The 18,927-nt window shown below is 42.4% G+C and overlaps 1 protein-coding gene across 1 annotated transcript in view; it reads left to right on the plus strand.

Annotated features, from left to right (window-relative positions):
• ADCY10 (adenylate cyclase 10) overlaps positions 1 to 18,927 on the plus strand; it is a 108,638-nt gene that overhangs the window by 69,097 nt on the left and 20,614 nt on the right. The window contains exons 20-25 of the mRNA XM_054442643.1: positions 1,769 to 2,047; positions 2,179 to 2,469; positions 12,650 to 12,719; positions 13,433 to 13,664; positions 15,890 to 15,997; positions 16,801 to 16,976. Of these exons, the coding sequence (XP_054298618.1) occupies positions 1,769 to 2,047; positions 2,179 to 2,469; positions 12,650 to 12,719; positions 13,433 to 13,664; positions 15,890 to 15,997; positions 16,801 to 16,976 (1,156 nt within the window). The remainder of the gene's footprint in view (positions 1 to 1,768; positions 2,048 to 2,178; positions 2,470 to 12,649; positions 12,720 to 13,432; positions 13,665 to 15,889; positions 15,998 to 16,800; positions 16,977 to 18,927) is intronic.

The raw sequence follows: 18,927 nt of genomic DNA on the forward strand, positions 1-18,927 counted from the left end.
GGCTTTCTCTAGAATGTCTGTTTTTAAAAGGAAAAAGAAAAACAGCAACATTGGTTGTTTGTCTGTTTGCTTTGTACTGACTGGAGCAGTGAGAAGGCTGCAGAGTAGGCTTGGCTTTTCTCCTAATTAAGAGCCATCTTTCCCCCTGTGTATATTCTGGCATCTGAATAAAAGAATGAAATATTGTACATTTTCAATTAAACAGAAACCAAATAATGAGGGAGAAAATCTAATACTGAGATACTTCCTGTCATCCACTTTTATGAGAAAGAAATGACAAACGAGTTTATATGAAAGACAAATTATTGGCCAGGCACAGTGGCTTACTCCTGTAATCCCAGCATTTTGGGAGGCCAAGTTGGGCAGATCACTTGAGGTCAGAAGTTCGAGAGACCAGCCTGACCAACATGGAGAAACCCGTCTCTACTAAAAATACAAAAAAAAAATTAGCTGGGCATGGTGGCGCATGCATGTAATCCCAGCTACTCTGGAGGCTGAGGCAGGAGAATTGCTTGAACCCAGGAGGCAGAGGTTGCAGTGAGCCGAGATCACGCCATTGCACTCCAGCCTGGGCAACAAGAGAAAAACTCTGTCTCAAAAAAAAAAAAAAAAAAAAGAAAGATGTATTATTATTCTTTTAAAGAAAAATGACTTCCAAGGAATGTTTTAGTAGGAACTCAGCTCCAATTCATGCCATCCATAAGCAACTTTCAATGTTTAGAAAGGTGGCCTAGGGACATCTCAAGGTCCTCAGTCTTCAAAAGAGTGCCATTTATGTTTCATTTGCTGTGTCTACTAATGTAAGAAGGCAGTGGCTCACACCTGTAATCCCAGCACTTTGGGAGGCCGAGGCAGGTGGATCACCTGAGGTCAGGAGTTTGAGACCAGCCTGGTCAACATGGTGAAATCCCATCTCTCCTAAAAACACAAAAAATTAGCCGGGCATGGTGGTGGGTGCCTAAATCCCAGCTACTCAAGAGGCTGAGGCAGGAGAATCGCTTGAACCCAGGAGGCGGAGGTTGCAGTGAGCTGAGATCGGCCATTGCACTCCAGCTTGGGCAACAAGAGTGAGACTCCATCTCAAAAAAAAAAAAAAAAAAAAGAGGGTGGACTAGCTTAGTTTCTACTGTGTTTTTTGGGCAAGTTGAGAAGTTCTAATTTTGTCCCTAACAGAAGGACATCCTGGTCAAAATGTCCAGAAAGCCACATGAGCTACGATATTCAAGCTTAGATGAAAAGTTGGGATAGGAGCTGTGAACTCTCTGACACTTGGTCATGACACAGAGATGATAATGTATGTCATGAGAATACACAAATTTCTAGGGCAGATAGACAGAAACTAGGAATTTCTAGGAGAAAGGGGAGGCAGAGAAGAAGATACGAAAGGACCAGCTGAGGAAGTCAACAAAGCACAGGAATGGCAGGGCCTGCTCCTTCTGACAATAGTGATTACAATGTCCTCTCCTCTCCTCACACACACTTGTCACACTTTAGCACAAAATCAGAACACCATGAAATAGATCTTAATTTTGTCAGGTCATTGTGCCGTGTGTCTTTCTAGGCCATAAGCCTGCATCTTTAGTACTCCCAGCACAAGTGCTATCCACAAATTAGGTACTAAACAAATACTTCTTTTGACTTAGCTTGGCTGAGTTTCTTTCAATAAGAAGTGTAGAGCAGGATGGTTGTCCACCTGCTGTTTATCCAATACAGCATATTTGATAAAGATAAATAACTAGTTTTCTGCTGTGTGGCCTTCTACCTGCAGAAATCTCTCTGATCCAGCTGGATAGCATGAGACTTTCCCACCAAATGCTGGTGAGATGTGCTGCCATCATTGGCCTGACCTTCACCACTGAGTTGTTGTTTGAGATTCTCCCCTGTTGGAATATGAAGATGATGATCAAGACCCTGGCAACCCTAGTGGAATCTAACATTTTTTATTGTTTCCGGAATGGCAAGGAGCTTCAAAAGTCCCTGAAACAGAATGATGCCTCATTTGAGGTGCACTATCGTTCCTTGTCTCTGAAGCCCAGTGAAGGGATGGGTAAGTAGCACCTGGAGTGACCCAATTTCCTCTTAAGGACCCATCTAGATCAAAGAATTGACCTATGTTAGGTAGAAGGGGCTGATCTGTTGCCCACTGCCTGGCTGAAAAACGCTTTTTGCTCTCTCCAGATCATGGTGAAGAGGAAGAGCTTCGTGAACTGGAGAGTGAGGTGATCGAGTGCCACAGGATTCGATTCTGTAGCCCTATGATGCAGAAAACAGCCTACGAGCTGTGGCTCAAGGACCAGAGAAAAGCCATGCACTTGAAATGTGCCCGCTTTTTAGAAGAAGATGCCCACAGATGTGACCACTGCCGAGGCAGGGACTTCATTCCCTATCATCACTTCACAGTGAATATTCGGCTCAACGCTTTAGACATGGATGCCATTAAAAAGATGGCTATGTCTCATGGATTTAAAAGTAACCTACTTCATTTTAAAATTATCCTAACTGTTCTTGGGAAATCTAGAGACTAAGATCTAGAAGGAGTGGGTGTGGACCTTGAGGGCTTCAAGTCTCGTAAGCGGCTTGGGCACAAAGAATGATGAGACTTCAGCAGCCTAGCCCAATGGGGAAGAGAAGAGTAAGGGAATGTACCTGTATTGAGTCTAGTGAACCAATCTCACTATAACTGTCAGGGAGGGTTTGGGGATAGGGGCTCTGGCAAAATGGGGTGTGACCAGAACTCAAATTGAAATATCCCACTTAATTCACACCAAAGGATGGAATCCAAAGGGGGGTACAATCTGACACGATGACATGATGTTTCTTGGCAGATAAGAATATTATTGCTTTGTTGGTCTAGTTTGAAACAGGTTCCGGTGGGTAAAGAATATGATTGAGAGAGAATTAGCCAGGGCTAAGCAGGTCAGGGCTCCAGAAAAGAGGGCTTGGTTTCAGGGCAAGAATTCAAGATCATCTGAGAAGCAAAAGTTAAAAAGTTACAAACCAATAACACCAACTAGCCATGTGATCTGAGAAAACATAGCAGAGGATTCAAGAGATGTAAGGACCCAAAGACTCAGTCACTACGGGCATGATGGGTGTCAGACACAGAGCAACATCACCAATTCTAACCCCCATTCATGGTAGCCGGGGAGTTCCTAATGGGCTGCCTACCCTAGTCAGAGGATTATGGTGACTATGGCTAAATCAGATCGGGAAGTCAGAGGCTACAGGTAGAGGACTCCTATATTATAAGGATATTAAAAATCAGGAAGAAATATATCTAAACTGCCTAGTACATAGCAGGTGCAAAACAAAATTTTCTCTCATCCGTTCTCCATTTCATGTGCATTCTCAGTGGATCCTCATATTAACCCTTTAAGGTTGATGAGGGTTATTTTCATTGTATAGATTTTTAAAATTGTGGTTCTGGAAGCTTAAGTAACTTACTCAATACCACAGGATGAGTGACAGGCTTTATTCAATCTGCCATCAGTCTAATTCCTAAGTTCATCCTCTGCTCATTATACCTGAGCTCCCCCAAATGTGGGGTTGGACTTTTAGGTAATACTTGCCAGAAGATAGGAAGTTCATAGACACAGCATGAAGTAGAAATCAAGAGAATGAGAAAGTTGCTGCTTTGCACAGTGGGACAAGCATGTTGTTGAAACTGCACTAAAACTAGTCCATCTCCCTTTTTGGAAAACAGGAATCAGGCTGTAGGTTCAGAGCCTTAGGATCTGGACCTTGAAGATTTCTAGTCCTCTGAGAGCTTGAGTACAAAGAGGATAAGACTTCAGCAATAGTCTCACCCCCACTGGGCAGGGAAGATGTCAAGGGAATGTACACCTACCTGAGTCTAGTTCTATTACTAGCATTTATTAAATTCTCTCTCGTCTGTTATATTTTTACAAAATTGGTAATATTATTATCACAAAAGTAGTATGTGTGTAATATGATGCTGAAATTGAAATTTGTGCCAGAGCACCAAGATACAACGAATGCTGCAATTCAAACTGAGGCAGCGGATATACAGAATTTACAAAGGAAATAGCTGAGAATCAGTTATAATCTTGGATCCTTCGCCCAGATCTAAGACATAGAAATGAGGAAGAGGATGTAGAGAGTCAGGATTTGTGAAGAGATCTCTTTGGTGAGAACTGATGAGATGCTGTGCGCCCTCCTCAAGTGGGTTGTTTACTTCATCACCTCAAGCCTAGTGAGGTGTCTTCCTTAGAATCAGAGGACATAGAACACTGGGGCCTGCCTCATCTCATGCCTAAGAAGGCTGAAGTGGCCTGTGGCTGCATTGGGATCAAGCTGCCATCCCAGACTGTGGGAAAGGATGTGTGAGGGTTTCTCATGGATCAGATAAAACCCACCTGGGAGAAACAGCCAGTCTGGAACCATTTTAAGTTCTTTCCAGGGTGCCCTTGGGAGGGTAAGAAGACCCTTGGGTGTGGACTGCTAGAATGAGACAGGGATAAGGGGGACAGACTGGAGCACCGAGAAGATGTGCTGCCTGAATTAAGGAAGCTTTAGTGAAGGATCCCACACAGGGCCCTATTCAAAGAACCAATGAAAGTATCAGTAGGAGATGAAATGATGGAAAGAGATGAGGGAAAGGGGAAAGAAGAATATTTGACTGTGTGGGGCCAGTGAGTCATACATATACACACACACATACACATGTACACACACGTACATATACATAGATGCATTTTTTGGCAGATTGATGTTTTATTTTGGGGGATAAAATAAGCTAAAATACACTGACAGCTAGAAGATAGGTCAGTTTGAGCAGCTGGCCTTGAGCAGGCTGACTAGTGTCATCAAAGCAAACAGTTTCAGTTATTTGCAGATTTTCCAATCAACTGGCAGTTCAGCTCTGGAGCATATGTGACCAAATGTCTCTGAATAATGTCTGCTGGTATCCCTTCCATCAGCACCTCCACCTGAGTGAGGCCACAGCTCTACTATTTCTCTTATCAGAATTTTTCACCTGTTCAGAAGGCTATCGACTCGACAAACTTTAGAGACTTTGTAAATTCCCTAAATGTTGTATCATAAAACAGTAATCCCATGGCTCACCATCCCACACACCTTCAGTAGTTCCAGTCAGGGGCAAACATTTTTAATTTAGTTGTTCTTTCTAGTCATTACCTCCATATACTACATGGCATATTAACATTGCTTTTACTGATTTTTAAACAAATCAAATTCTGACATCTGTTTTCCGGCTATGGCAGATGAGGATTTAACTCTGTTACACCACTCCTCGGCCCCTCTCCCCTATATTGTCATATAACTGGCATTAGATAAGTCAATGAAGTGTTTACATTATTAAGACTATGTAAATATTGTCCATTACAAACCAAGTAATTTACTGTGAATAGATTTCTTGACAAATGTTTATTTTTCCTAGGGTTACTAGGAAACTTTTTTTTTTTTTTTGCAATGTCTTCCTTAAAATATCTTGCTTCAATCTATCCTAGACAGATAGATACTCTGTCTATCCATTATCCCTGAATCTCCCAAAGTGTGGAGTATAACCTTTAGGCAATACTGGTCAAGGACATAACTGGGACCAAGTGTGGTGGCTCACGCTTGTAATCCCAGCACTTTGGGAAGCTGAGGTGGAAGGATCACTTGAAGCCAGGTTCAAGCCAGGGCTGGTTCAAGACCAGCCTGGACAACAAACTGAGGCTCTGTCTCTACAAAAAACTAAAAATAAGAAAATTAGCCAGGTATGGTGGCACACATCTATAGTCCCAGTTTCTCAGGAAGTTGAGGTGGGAGGATCTCTTGAGCCCAGGAGTTCAAGGATGCAGTGAGCCGTGATCATGGCCACTGCTCTCCCCAAAAGGGAAAAAAAAGACATAATTGGAGGAGATTCAGGGCCACTGCATTATGTGTGAATCAGATAGGGAGGAAGCTGGTAGCTGGTTCCCTTTGAATTCTCTTTTGATCCTCATGTTCATCTTAAGAACTGTTATTTTCTAAGTCTTGATTCATTCCAACGGTTTACCCTCCTGGGCGCTGTCCTTCAGCTTCTTCCACCTATTTCATCAATGACTACTCTTCTCACTCCTTTATATTCTGTAGACATGTTGAACTTTCATTCAGCATTTCATTTACTCATTCCACAATTATGTATTTATGTGCCAGGCATTGCTTACTGCTCTAGGCATCTGAAATGCATCGGTGAACAAAACAGCATTCTGTTGGAGAAAAGTAGACAGTGGAGAACAAAAACATAATAAAGAAGTAAATTTCTGGGTGCAGTGGCTCATGCCTATAATCCCAGTGGCTTTGGAGGCTTGAGGCCAAGGGTTCAAGACCAGCCTGGGCAGGATAGCAAGACTCCATCTCTTAAAAAAAAATTAGCCAGGTGTGATGGCTTGTGCCTGTAGTCCCAGCTACTCAAGAGTATTGCTTGAACCCGAAAGTTTGAGACTGCAGTAAGCCATGTTCACCCTACTGTACTCCAGCCTGGGTGACAAAGCAAGACCCCAACTCTTAAAAAAAAAAAAAAAAAGGAAAGCATATAGCATAAGTGATAAATCCCATGGAGAAAAACAGAAAAGAATGTTGGGTAGGACAAGGGAGATAAGGAGCGCAGAGCCATTTGGGTGCCTTCACTGCAAAGCAAGATTCATGTAAAGACAGAGGAAGTGAGGGATTTTGCTGTGTGAGTGGCTGAGGGACTATTCTAGGGAGAGGGGTAGTGAATGCAGTGACCCTAAGACAGGAGCGTGGCCCTTCCATTCTATACATGTCAAATTTATACTTTTAGAGATCATTTTATTCTTGCCAGGCACAGTGGCTCACCTGTAATCCCAGCACTTTGGGAGGCTGAGACAGGTGGATTCCCTGAGCTCAAGAGTTCAAGACCAGCCAGAGAAGCATGATGAAATCTCCCTCTACAAAAAATACAAAAAAATTAGCTGGATGTGGTGGCAGGTGCCTGTAGCCCCAGCTACTCAGGAGGCTGAGGTGGGAAGATCACTTCAGCCAGGGAGGTTGAGGCTGCAGTGAGCTATGATTGCGCCACTGCACTCCAGCCTGAGTAACAGAGCAAGGCCCTGTCTCAAAAAAAAAAAAAATCATTTTATTCTCATTTAGTTAGGTAAAATGTCCTGAACCTGGGGAGACAGAAGAGAAACCCAAGAGGTAGTCTGATGTCTTGAACCTAAAGTCTTATTTTTAGTTCTTTGAAACCATAAGGTGGGCGGATGATATCTTTGCTTTTCTCTTTTCGTTTGAGAACCTATAGGCATTTTGTACCTTTTTTTCTTTTGATTTTTACAGATTCTCCTTGTAGTAGGAAACTCTTAATATAATATCTCCTTTGTAAATGAAAAAAATGAGAATCAAAAATAATATGATTCTGGTTGGGCACAGTGGCTCATGCCTGTAACTGCAGCACTTTGGGAGGCCGAGGCAGGCAGATCACGAGGTCAGGAGATTGAGACCATCCTGGCTAACACAGTGAAACCCCATCTCCACTAAAAATACAAAAAATTAGCCAGGCATGGTGGGACACACCTATAGTCCCAGCTACTTGGGAGGCTGAGGCAGGAGAATCGCTTGAACCTGGGAGGCGGAAGTTGCAGTGAGCCAAGATCGTGCCACTGCACTCTAGCCTGGGCGACAGAATGAGACTCCATCTCAATAAAAATAAAAGAAAAGAAAATATAAAATTAGTCAGGTGTGGTGGGGCGGGCCTGTAATCCCAGTTACTCGGGAGGCTGAGGCATGAGAATCACTTGAACCCAGGAGGCAGAGGTTGCAGTGAGCTAAGATCGCACCACTGTGCTCCAGCCTAGGCAAGAGAGTGAAACTCCATCCAAAAAAAAAAAAAAAAAGTAATAATAATATGATTCACCCAAGCAATGAATGACATAATGACAAAGAGCATACCTCATATGCCCTGATTCTATTTGCTTTATCTATCCAATCTTTGCATCCCATTCTATCACCATTACAATTTTTTTTTTTTTTTTGAGACAGGGTCTTGCTCTGTTGCCCAGGCTGGAATGTAGTGGCGTGATCTGGGCTTACTGCAGCCTCAAACTTCCAGGCTCAAGCCATCCTCCCACTCCCACCTCAGACTCCCAAGTAGGTGGGATTACAGGCACATGGCACCGTATGCTGCTAATGTTTTTTTCTTTTTTTTTTTTTTGTAGACAGGTCTTGCCATGTTGCCCAAGCTGGTCTCAAACTCCTGGACTCAAACGATCCTCCTACCTCAGCCTCCCAAAGTGTTGGGATTATAGGGATGAGCCACTGTGCCTGGCCACCATTACAACTTTAAACATAAAAAATACATAGAATGTTGAAGGAGGAATAGCATTTTCATGTTACTGATTGATCTATTTTCAACAAACATGCATTTTTTTTTTCTTTTATTGTAATTATTATTATTATTATTATTATTATTATACTTTAGGTTTTATGGTACATGTGCCCAATGTGCAGTAAGTTACATATGTATACATGTGCCATGCTGGTGCACTGCACCCACCAACTCGTCATCTAGCATTAGGTATATCTCCCAATGCTATCCCTCCCCCCTCCCCCCACCCCACAACAGTCCCTGAAGTGTGATGTTCCCCTTCCTGTGTCCATGTGTTCTCATTGTTCAATTCCCACCTATGAGTGAGAATATGCGGTGTTTGGTTTTTTGTTCTTGCGATAGTTTACTGAGAATGATGATTTCCAATTTCATCCATGTCCCTACAAAGGACATGAACTCATCATTTCTTATGGCTGCATAGTATTCCATGGTGTAGATGTGCCACATTTTCTTAATCCAGTCTATCATTGTTGGACATTTGGGTTGGTTCCAAGTCTTTGCTATTGTGAATAATGCCGCAATAAACATACGTGTGCATGTGTCTTTATAGCAGCATGATTTATAGTCCTTTGGGTATATACCCAGTAATGGGATGGCTGGGTCAAATGGAATTTCTAGTTCTAGATCCCTGAGGAATCGCCACACTGACTTCCACAATGGTTGAACTAGTTTACAGTCCCACCAACAGTGTAAAAGTGTTCCTATTTCTCCACATCCTCTCCAGCACCTGTTGTTTCCTGACTTTTTAATGATCGCCATTCTAACTGGTGTGAGATGGTATCTCATTGTGGTTTTTATTTGCATTTCTCTGATGGCCAGTGATGGTGAGCATTTTTTCATGTGTCTTTTGGCTGCATAAATGTCTTCTTTTGAGAAGTGTCTGTTCATGTCCTTCGCCCACTTTTTGATGGGGTTGTTTGTTTTTTTCTTGTAAATTTGTTGGAGTTCATTGTAGATTCTGGATATTAGCCCTTTGTCAGATGAGTAGGTTGCGAAAATTTTCTCCCATTTTGTAGGTTGCCTGTTCACTCTGATGGTAGTTTCCTTTGCTGTGCAGAAGCTCTTTAGTTTAATTAGATCCCATTTGTCAATTTTGGCTTTTGTTGCCATTGCTTTTGGTGTTTTAGACATGAAGTCCTTGCCCATGCCTATGTCCTGAATGGTATTGCCTAGGTTTTCTTCTAGGGTTTTTATGGTTTTAGGTCTAACATTTAAGTCTTTAATCCATCTTGAATTGATTTTTGTATAAGGTGTAAGGAAGGGATCCAGTTTCAGCTTTCTACATATGGCTAGCCAGTTTTCCCAGCACCATTTATTAAATAGGGAATCCTTTCCCCATTTCTTGTTTTTCTCAGGTTTGTCAAAGATCAGATGGTTGTAGATATGTGGCATTATTTCTGACGGCTCTGTTCTGTTCCATTGATCTATATCTCTGTTTTGGTACCAGTACCATGCTGTTTTGGTTACTGTAGCCTTGTAGTATAGTTTGAAGTCAGGTAGCGTGATGCCTCCAGCTTTGTTCTTTTGGCTTAGGATTGACTTGGCGATGCGGGCTCTTTTTTGGTTCCATATGAACTTTAAAGTAGTTTTTTCCAATTCTGTGAAGAAAGTCATTGGTAGCTTGATGGGGATGGCATTGAATCTGTAAATTACCTTGGGAAGGATGGCCATTTTCATGATATTGATTCTTCCTACCCATGAGCATGGAATGTTCTTCCATTTGAACAAACATGCATTTATGCAACAAACATTTATTAAGCGTTTACCATGTGCCAGGAAGTGACCTAGATATTTGGACCGTAGTAGTGAAAAGTGATAGACATTTATTATTAATTTTTATTTTATTATTAATGATAGACATGTCTATTCTTATAAATTTGAATTTTAATGGCAACTGACAGACAATGAACAGATTAAGTAATAAAATCTTCAAGGGGCCTTGTAGACTTTGATAAATAGTCTAAATTTCAGTCTAAGTGAATTGGAACACATTGGAAATATATCAATTAGAATGAGTATTGGCTGCATATAATAAGGACCTAGCTAGTGTGGCTTAAATTTATTTATTATTAAATGTATTATATTTATGTATTTCTCACGTAAAAGGCTTGCCTCATCACTGGGACTAGTATGGACGCTTCATGATCATCAGGGTCCTTGGTCCAAAACAGCTGCTGAGGCTCCAGCCAGCACATTTAATGCCAGAAGGAGAAAGAAGCCAAAACATGAAAGGATGTCTCCTCCCTTTTAAAGGATCTTCTAAAAGTCCTACCCAGTATTTCTTCTTACATCCCATTGATCAGAACCTACTCACATGACTATATTCGGTTGCAAGGGAAGCTGAAGAATGTCGCTGTCTATTACTAATGAGAAAAGGGACAATGGAGATTGAGATGGGAAACTGGCAGTTCCTGCCACAGAGATCTGAATCATGCTTTTTAAATGGTACTGCCTTCTCTACAGAAAGAGATTGAAAAGGATAGAGATAGAAGGGAGGTTAGTTTTTTGCAGTTGTCCAGGTAAAATTTTGGTAATGGACTGAGGTGGTGCAGTAGTGAATGAAGATGGACAGAAGACGATGAATTCAGATATGTTTTTGGGTATGGTCAATGGGACTTTCTGATGGACTGAATAGGGAACGGGGTAAGAAAAAGAAAACAATCAAGGATCTTGCGCAGGTTTCTGTCTTGAGAAAATGGATACATGACAGTGATGCTTACTAAGACAGGAAAAGTTGTAAGTGGGTATAAGTTTCTGGAGGAGAGATTCGAGAGTTTCTATTTGAATCATGTTAATTTTGAAATGCCTATTACACATTCACATGGCAGTTGCCAAGGTGGTATTTGAATATATGGGTCTGTAGTTAAAGTAGATGTCAAGGCTTAGATATATAAAATGGAAATCCATTAGCATATGAATGTAATTAAAAGTCATGGGCAGATGAAACTGCCTAGTAGAAATTGTGAATGCAGAATGGCGCCCAGGACCAAACTGAGGTTTACCAACATTTAGAACATTGGTAGAAGAATAGTAGCCAATTAAGTAGGCAACCAATTCCCTTATAACACACAAAACAATGTGTGCTAAAAGAATCAGTGAAAAGAGAGAGTGGTCACTTGTATTAAATGCTGCTGAGAGGTAATCAAGTGCAGACAAAGATGCAGCCTTTGGATTTGGCAACATGGTGGCCACAGGTAACTTTAACAAGAGCAGTTTTAGAGAAGTAGGGGGACAGGGTCATAATTCAATATATTCAGCTGCTAGTCACTAAGGAATCAATGAATAGTAATCTAGGAGAAGAGGTGGCCAAATTGATCTCTGTGCAGTACAATAAGGACTATGATACAGGTCTGCACAGGGTTGACGGGCACACAGGAGTTGGGGTACTTATCTATGGGGGCAAGGGCACAGAGGGCTTTCAGAAGAAGGTGGTAACTTCTTAGATGTTCAGACTGCATCTATAAGATGTATGGAGTAATGCATTAGCCTGGGAGCCAGAAAACCTAAGTTCTAGTCCTGCCTCCACCACTAACAGATATATGATCTGAGACGAGTTCCTTCCCCTCTCTGGGATTCTTTCTTCTGCCTGAAGGGAGAAATGGCTGGACTAGACAAGCCTCATTTGTTTTCTGTTTTAAGATCATTATGGAATTTTCTAACCTGTTCAAGTCTGCTTAGACTGAGCTTAGACTGTTCAAGTCTAAGCTTAGACTGCTTAGACTTTTAATTTAAGATTCTCTGCCCTTCAGTTAACCTTTTGGGGTATTTCATTTAATTATCTATATTTCTCCACTGGAAATTGATGTCACTTTCTTCAGGCTTAATTCATAGTTTTTATTGCAGAATAAATTAGTTAGGATAATGTTATTAGCTATCACAAACCCCAGCATTTCTGTGGCTTAACACAAGAGTGATTATTTTCACCTTATGAAATAATCCAATGCAAGTATTGACCAATGGCTTTGTATGCAGTTAGCAAGGGACACAGGCTCCTCCCAACTTGTGGGTTTGCTATCCTTCAGGTTCTTAGAATTACTTGCTTTCTTGTGGAAAGAGAAGGCAGAGAAAACACATAACCATCTCAGCCTAGAGGTGACATATATTACTTCTGATCTAATTCTATTGTGAGAACTCATCATGTGGCTTCACCTAAGATGCAATGGGGAGTGGGCAATGTGGTTTCTGGCTGGGCAGCAACAACTCCATAAAGGGAACAAGAGTCTGGGGTAGACAGCAGATATCTCCACTACAGAGAACATTTCAATGACCCATACAACTCATTTGTTTATTTTCTAGCTGAAGAAAAGCTTATCTTGTCCAAATCAGAGATTCCTGAGACATCTGCATTTTTTCCTGAAAATCACAGGTAGAGGCATATATCATTGTTTAGGAAGTAGAGCATAAACAATTGTCATTAAATTCAGAACACTATTAGAATCATTTGTCTGGCCAGTACTTTTGACCTCTTAGATGCAAGTGGGAAACTTTGGGGGGTATGCATGGTGAGTTTAGTCAGTAGTATCCACACTAGGTTTTATTATCGTGCTCTTTTGTTTTTAAAGACATTTTATTTTATTTTATTTTATTTTTTATTTTTTCGAGACAGAGTCTCGCTCTGTCGCCCAGGCTGGAGTGCAATGCCACAATCTCAGCTCACTGCAACCTCCGCCTTCTGGGTTCAAGTGATTCTCCTGCCTCAGCCTCCTGAATAACTGGGACTACAGGCGCCTGCCACCACACCCAGCTAATTTTTTGTATTTTTAGTAGAGACGGGATTTCACCGTGTTAGCCAAGATGGTCTCCATCTCCTGACCTCGTGATCTGCTTGCCTCGGCCTCCCAAAGTGCTGGGATTACAGGCGTGAGCCACCGCACCTGGCCTAATTTTTGTATTTTTAGTAGAGACGGGGTTTCACCAGGCCAGGCTGGTCTTGAACTCCTGATCTCAGGTGATCCACCGGCCTCAGCCTCCCAAAGTGCTGGAATTACAGGCGTGAGCCACTGCGACCGGCCTAAAGATATTTTAATATCAAAAGTGATACTGTATAAGTTACTATTATTTATTTCTGCATATGGACAGTCCTGAAGAAATAAGAGAAAAGATCTTGAATTTCTTTGACCATGTTTTAACAAAAATGAAGACATCTGACGAAGACATTATCCCTCTGGAATCTTGCCAGTGTGAAGAAATCCTAGAGATTGTCATCTTGCCTCTGGCCCACCATTTTCTGGCTTTAGGAGAAAATAACAAAGCCTTATATTACTTCTTAGAAATTGCATCTGCTTATCTCATCTTTCGTGATAACTACAGGGTAAGCTGTTTCTACCCAGACCACCTCCACCCTAGAGACAATTCATAGAACATAGAGCCAGAAGGGAAGCTCCAGCATGCTTTCTGATTACTTCACATTGTATATTCCTGACAGCACCCCTTTCCACTGAAAATCACATTGCTTAGAAGGGAAATGATCTACGTTTGAGAAAAGAGAATTGGAATACATTGCAACTAGCATTGTAAATTATTTAAAATATTGCCACCTTTAGAAATTTGCCATGAATTGTCTACCTGTATGGGAGGTAAGGGGGCACATCTCATTCCCGAAATGATGCAGAGAGGACTCTTAGCATAGTCTTCCTCAAGTGGCATTTACCCTCTGTTAAGCCTAAAATACCTGTGAGCACAAAACACCTGTAGGTCTTTGGATGAATGCAATTCTGGTTTTTTGTTTTGTTTTTGAGATGAAGTCTTTGTCACCCAGGCTGGAGTGTAGTGGCATGATCTCTGCTCACGTCTACCTCCTGGGATCAAGCCATCCTTCCACCTCAGCCTCCTGAGTAGCTGGGACTGCAGACGTGTGCCACCATGCCCAGCTAATTTTGTGTGTTCTTGGTAGAGATGGGGTTACACTATGTTGCCCAGGCTGGTCTTGAACACCTGAGCTCAAGGGATCTGCCTGCCTTGACCTTCCAAAGTGCTAGGATTACAAGTGTGAGCCACTGTGCTCAGCCAATTCTGGTTTTAATCTTGTGATCCCCAAAGAGGCTCTCCCTGCCTTCGTCATCATGCAATGCGTGCTAGATTATCACACATACCATTAGACCACCAAAGCTCAAGTGAATGTTTCTCTAGGGTAATTATAAATAAGGTTCCAGGGCACTATGCCCCTAGAAATGAGGGGATTTGATACACATGATGAAATAAACAGAATTCATTGTTAAGTAAGTTGGAAATCACTGAGCTGAATACAGGTAAATAGATGCCTTTAGATACTTCAGGGCCTTTGATATGCTGAGATATATATAAATCTGTTCAGAGGACACAGAAGGGTAAAGGCCAGGCTAGGCTGAAGCATACTGTGTTTCTCAAACTGATTTGCTCTTAGATCTCTTTTCATGGAGCAGCTGGCTGGGCTAACCTTCCATGAACTCACTTGAGGAAATGTCTTTCTGGGCCCTTGTTTCATCTGACTTCAGCCAGCTTCAGGAAGAGCTTCACAGACCTTCCATAATTTACAGTTGCTACTGGTCACAGCAGCCTAATCAATCCTCCTACCTTAGATTTATATAAAATTATAAAATTAAACTATTAAAAATGTCACTAAGTTCCTGTCCTTGAAAGCATTTATGTTAAGAATGAAAGTCTCCTGCATATTTCATGCACATATTCGAGGTGATGATGGGGATGTAGCCAATGAGTCCCAGGAGGAGGAGGCTTAGGTAGCCCTGGGGGCCAACTTTCTAAAACCTACGCATACCCCGTTTCATTCGACAATAAGACAATGATTGGAAGCACAGCCTTAGTGCAAGGTCCCAGAATGTGCCATTTGTACCCCCTCTCCCATCAAACTCCAGTGGGACTGGGGCTGGTGGCCAACTCATCATGTCTCCCTCTTTTTTTGCCTCCCACACATACCCAACAGGATGCATGAGACTGGGAGATATTGCCTCACCTTATTTTATTCTTCAAGTGTGATCTTACCTTGATGTGCACACGTGCTAAGATTTGCCTAATGATGTTGGGAGGTGAAGATGAAGTGATGAGAGTTGTGCAGGGACTTACTTCCTCATCCACCTCCCAAAATGATCCTGGCAAAGGAAATGGGGGTGATTCATAATTCATTTCAAAACTGAAGACCAGCTTCTCACAGATGTGGGGATGCTGTTCAAGGGAAGTGGATGTGTTGTTGGGAATAGGGAGGTTGGGGATAGAATTACTGAGAGGAAGAAATTGGCTTGAGGGAAACTTCGGGTAAGGCAACCTAGATGATAGCGTGAGGAAAGGTAGAGATTTCCAGATTCATTCTCTTGATGGAGTGATCCAGCAGACAAAGGCAAGCATGAAGGTGAGATCTTTACCCATCAGCTCGTGTCTGGAATTTGGAGGCCCATTTTAATCAGTGGAGCTGGGGATGGAAGTGGAGGTGGTAACTGAAATGGCTCCTGCATCTCTTACTTCAGTAGAGTCTGGGGCAATGGCCCTTCTGTGGGCTCAATCCCTGCTGAACCAACACTTTTGTACTCCTTGGGCTGGTTACAGGCATACATGTATTTGAATGAAGGACAGAGGTTGCTAAAAACTCTCAAGAAGGACAAATCTTGGAGCCAGACATTTGAGTCTGCCACCTTTTACAGCCTCAAAGGTGAGGTAAGAAACCATTAAAGACTTGAATTTATCTGTTATATATCTTAGGCCTTTCCATAGAAGTCATCCCTATACTTTCTACACCCTCCTCCCATCTCTTGCCACAGACTTCTAGCCAAGACTCTAGAAACTCAAATCCATGGGCTCCAACCTCCTCACAACGGCTTACCAGCAAGATCTTCCCTGTCTTCTAGGTTGACATCTTTTTTTTTTTTTTTTTTTGAGAGGGAGTCTTGCTCTTTTGCCCAGCCTGGAATACAGTGGCACGATCTGGGCTCTCTGCAACTTCCATCTCCTGGGTTCAAGTGATTCTCCTGCCTCAGCCTCCAAAGTAGCTGGGATTACAGACATGTGCCACCACGCCCAACTAATTTTTGTATTTTAGTAGAGATGGGGTTTCACCATGTTGGCCAGGCTGGTCTCAAACTCCTGACCTCAAGTGATCCGCCCGCCCTGACCTCCCAAAGTGCTGGGATTACAGGCGTGAGCCACCATGCCCGGCCCAGGTTGACACCTTTATGAAATATTTTTGTTACAATCTCTAAAAATGGACCTGAATGGGTAAACATTGTCTCAGAGGTAGACAATGCACAACTAAGATGCTAAATCCTAGTCATTCAACCATCCTTCATGCATATATCCAATAGACATTTTCTATTATGCCAGGCACAGGAAGATTTTGTTTCTGGTCCATAAATTACCTTTTTTGATAAGAATCCCCAAAAATATGGATTGTTGGGACCTACTGATTAAGTTAGAATCATCGCTTTTCCTCTTTACCTCTCTCCCCTCCCACCTCCCTGTAGGTCTGTTTCAATATGGGCCGGATAGTGATTGCCAAGAAAATGCTGAGGAAGGCACTGAAGCTCCTCAACCGAATCTTTCCTTACAACTTAATCTCCTTGTTTCTCCATATCCATATCGAGAAAAACAGACACTTTCATTATGTGAATCGGCAGGCCCAAGAGAGCCCACCTCCAGGGTAAGGGAAGGAGCTGGGGAGAGCACACTCTTCAGTCTCACTCCCCAGAGATCCCTACACATAATCCAAGTCAGCCCCCAAAGCCTGGCCTCCAGGGGGCACAAGGACTCCTGTTTGGCTCTGACCATTCACTGGGGAGGGAGCGAGTGTGGGAGGCGCTCCCAGACCAGGGTTGCCACAAAGTACTTTACGGGCAGTTTTTGCCAAAGGGAATTTTGATGACACAAACATAAGGGACCTCGTTTTAAGGTACGTTCTAGGGTCCGTCCTAACTCATCTAGCCCTTTAACCCCCATGGCCATCCGTGTTCTCATTGGATGGAACCTGCAACACTGCTCCTGGGACCTCAGTCACAAGCCCTCTTCCATTAGGTGCTAAGACACTGGGTTTTGCCCCGCCCCAAAGAAAAACAGCAAGCCCTGAAGACATTTGCCAAAGGACAAAACTCCCACCCATCTAGGAATCTCAATAGGGATGTGGGTTACATGGGGGTATCCGTTGGTCAAAATTGTACTGTTAAGATTTGGGCATTTCAATATATATAAATTCTACCTATAAGATAACTATAATAATAATGAGTGGGAAGAAATAGTGAGTGGAGAGGTAGATGAAATAAGAATGTTGCTAGTTGTTGAAGGTAGGTGTTGAGTGCATTTCGCTCATTATACTCGTTTGCTGTGTGTATGCTTGAATTATTCTATAATAAATGTTTGCAAAAATATTCCACCTATCTAGCAATTCATGCCAAAGGAGATGCCGCCTTGTTGGGTACCTGGAGAGCTGACAGAGGACACCTCTTCCATCTTGGGGGAGCTCAGTAGCTATATTAGTATAGGTTCTGCCTAAGATACAAACATCTATTCCTATGAGCAAGCTACTACAACTCTTTTGCAACCCCATCAAAAACTGCCTTCCCCAGCTTCCAAACATGTTCCTTTAAATGTAGGGAATCCTGAGGTGAAAAGGAAATGTAATGGAGCTGAGCTCCTGTGCACGTTGGAGGTGGGCTCCTGGGAATACCTGGCTGTTCCTGGAAACCCCAGGAGGAAGGGCTGGGAGATGTTCAGCAGAGATCTCTCTGAGAAGGCAGTGGTCTTTGCATTACACATAGGGTTGCAGGATGCCTCAATTTGAATTTCAGATAAACAGTGAATACTTTTTTTAGTATACATCTATCATATGAAATATTTAGGACATATGCATTCCATAAAAATTATTAGGTTTAAAATTCAAACTTAACTGGGCATCCTGTATTTTCATCTGCTAAAACAGGTGATTTACAGATTTCACATTTTGTAAAAGGAGTAAGAAGTACCTACACAAAGGGAAAAGGTAGAAAAGTGTTGAAGAAGAAAAAACTGAGGAGCTGTTGGCTTAAAATATCCGCAGGTCAAAAGGTTCTCATCTCAAAAATGAGTATGACATGGAACAACGTTTAATGTCAGAGTGTCCATGACCCTCATGAATGCCCTATAAGAGATTTTACCCGGGGCTGGGTGTTGTGGCTCACGCCTGTAATACCAACACTTAGGGAGGCCAAGGCGGGCGCATTGCCTGAGGTCGGGAGTTCGAGACCAGTCTGGCCAACATGGTGAAACCCCGTCTCTACTAAAAATACAAAAAAAATTTAGCACGGGCGTGGTGGCATGCACCTGTAATCCCAGCTACTCGGAAGGCTGAGGCAGGGGAATTGCTTGAACCAGGGAGGTGGAGGTTAAAGCGAGCCAAGATCGCGCCACTGCACTCCAGCCTGGGCGATAAAGCGAGACTCCGTCATAAAAAAAAAGATTTTACCCTGTCCATGTTTCCTTAGAACCTTTTAAAAAAATCATTTCCACATCATAATTTAGAACGTTTATTTTGCCAAGGTTGAGGACACGCCTGTAACACAGCCTCAGTAAGTCCTAAAGACATGTGCCCAAGGTGGTCGGGGCACAGCTTAGTTTTATAC

The sequence above is a fragment of the Pongo pygmaeus genome, chromosome 1 (assembly GCF_028885625.2).
Source record: "Pongo pygmaeus isolate AG05252 chromosome 1, NHGRI_mPonPyg2-v2.0_pri, whole genome shotgun sequence".
In the NCBI taxonomy this organism is placed as follows: domain Eukaryota; kingdom Metazoa; phylum Chordata; class Mammalia; order Primates; family Hominidae; genus Pongo; species Pongo pygmaeus.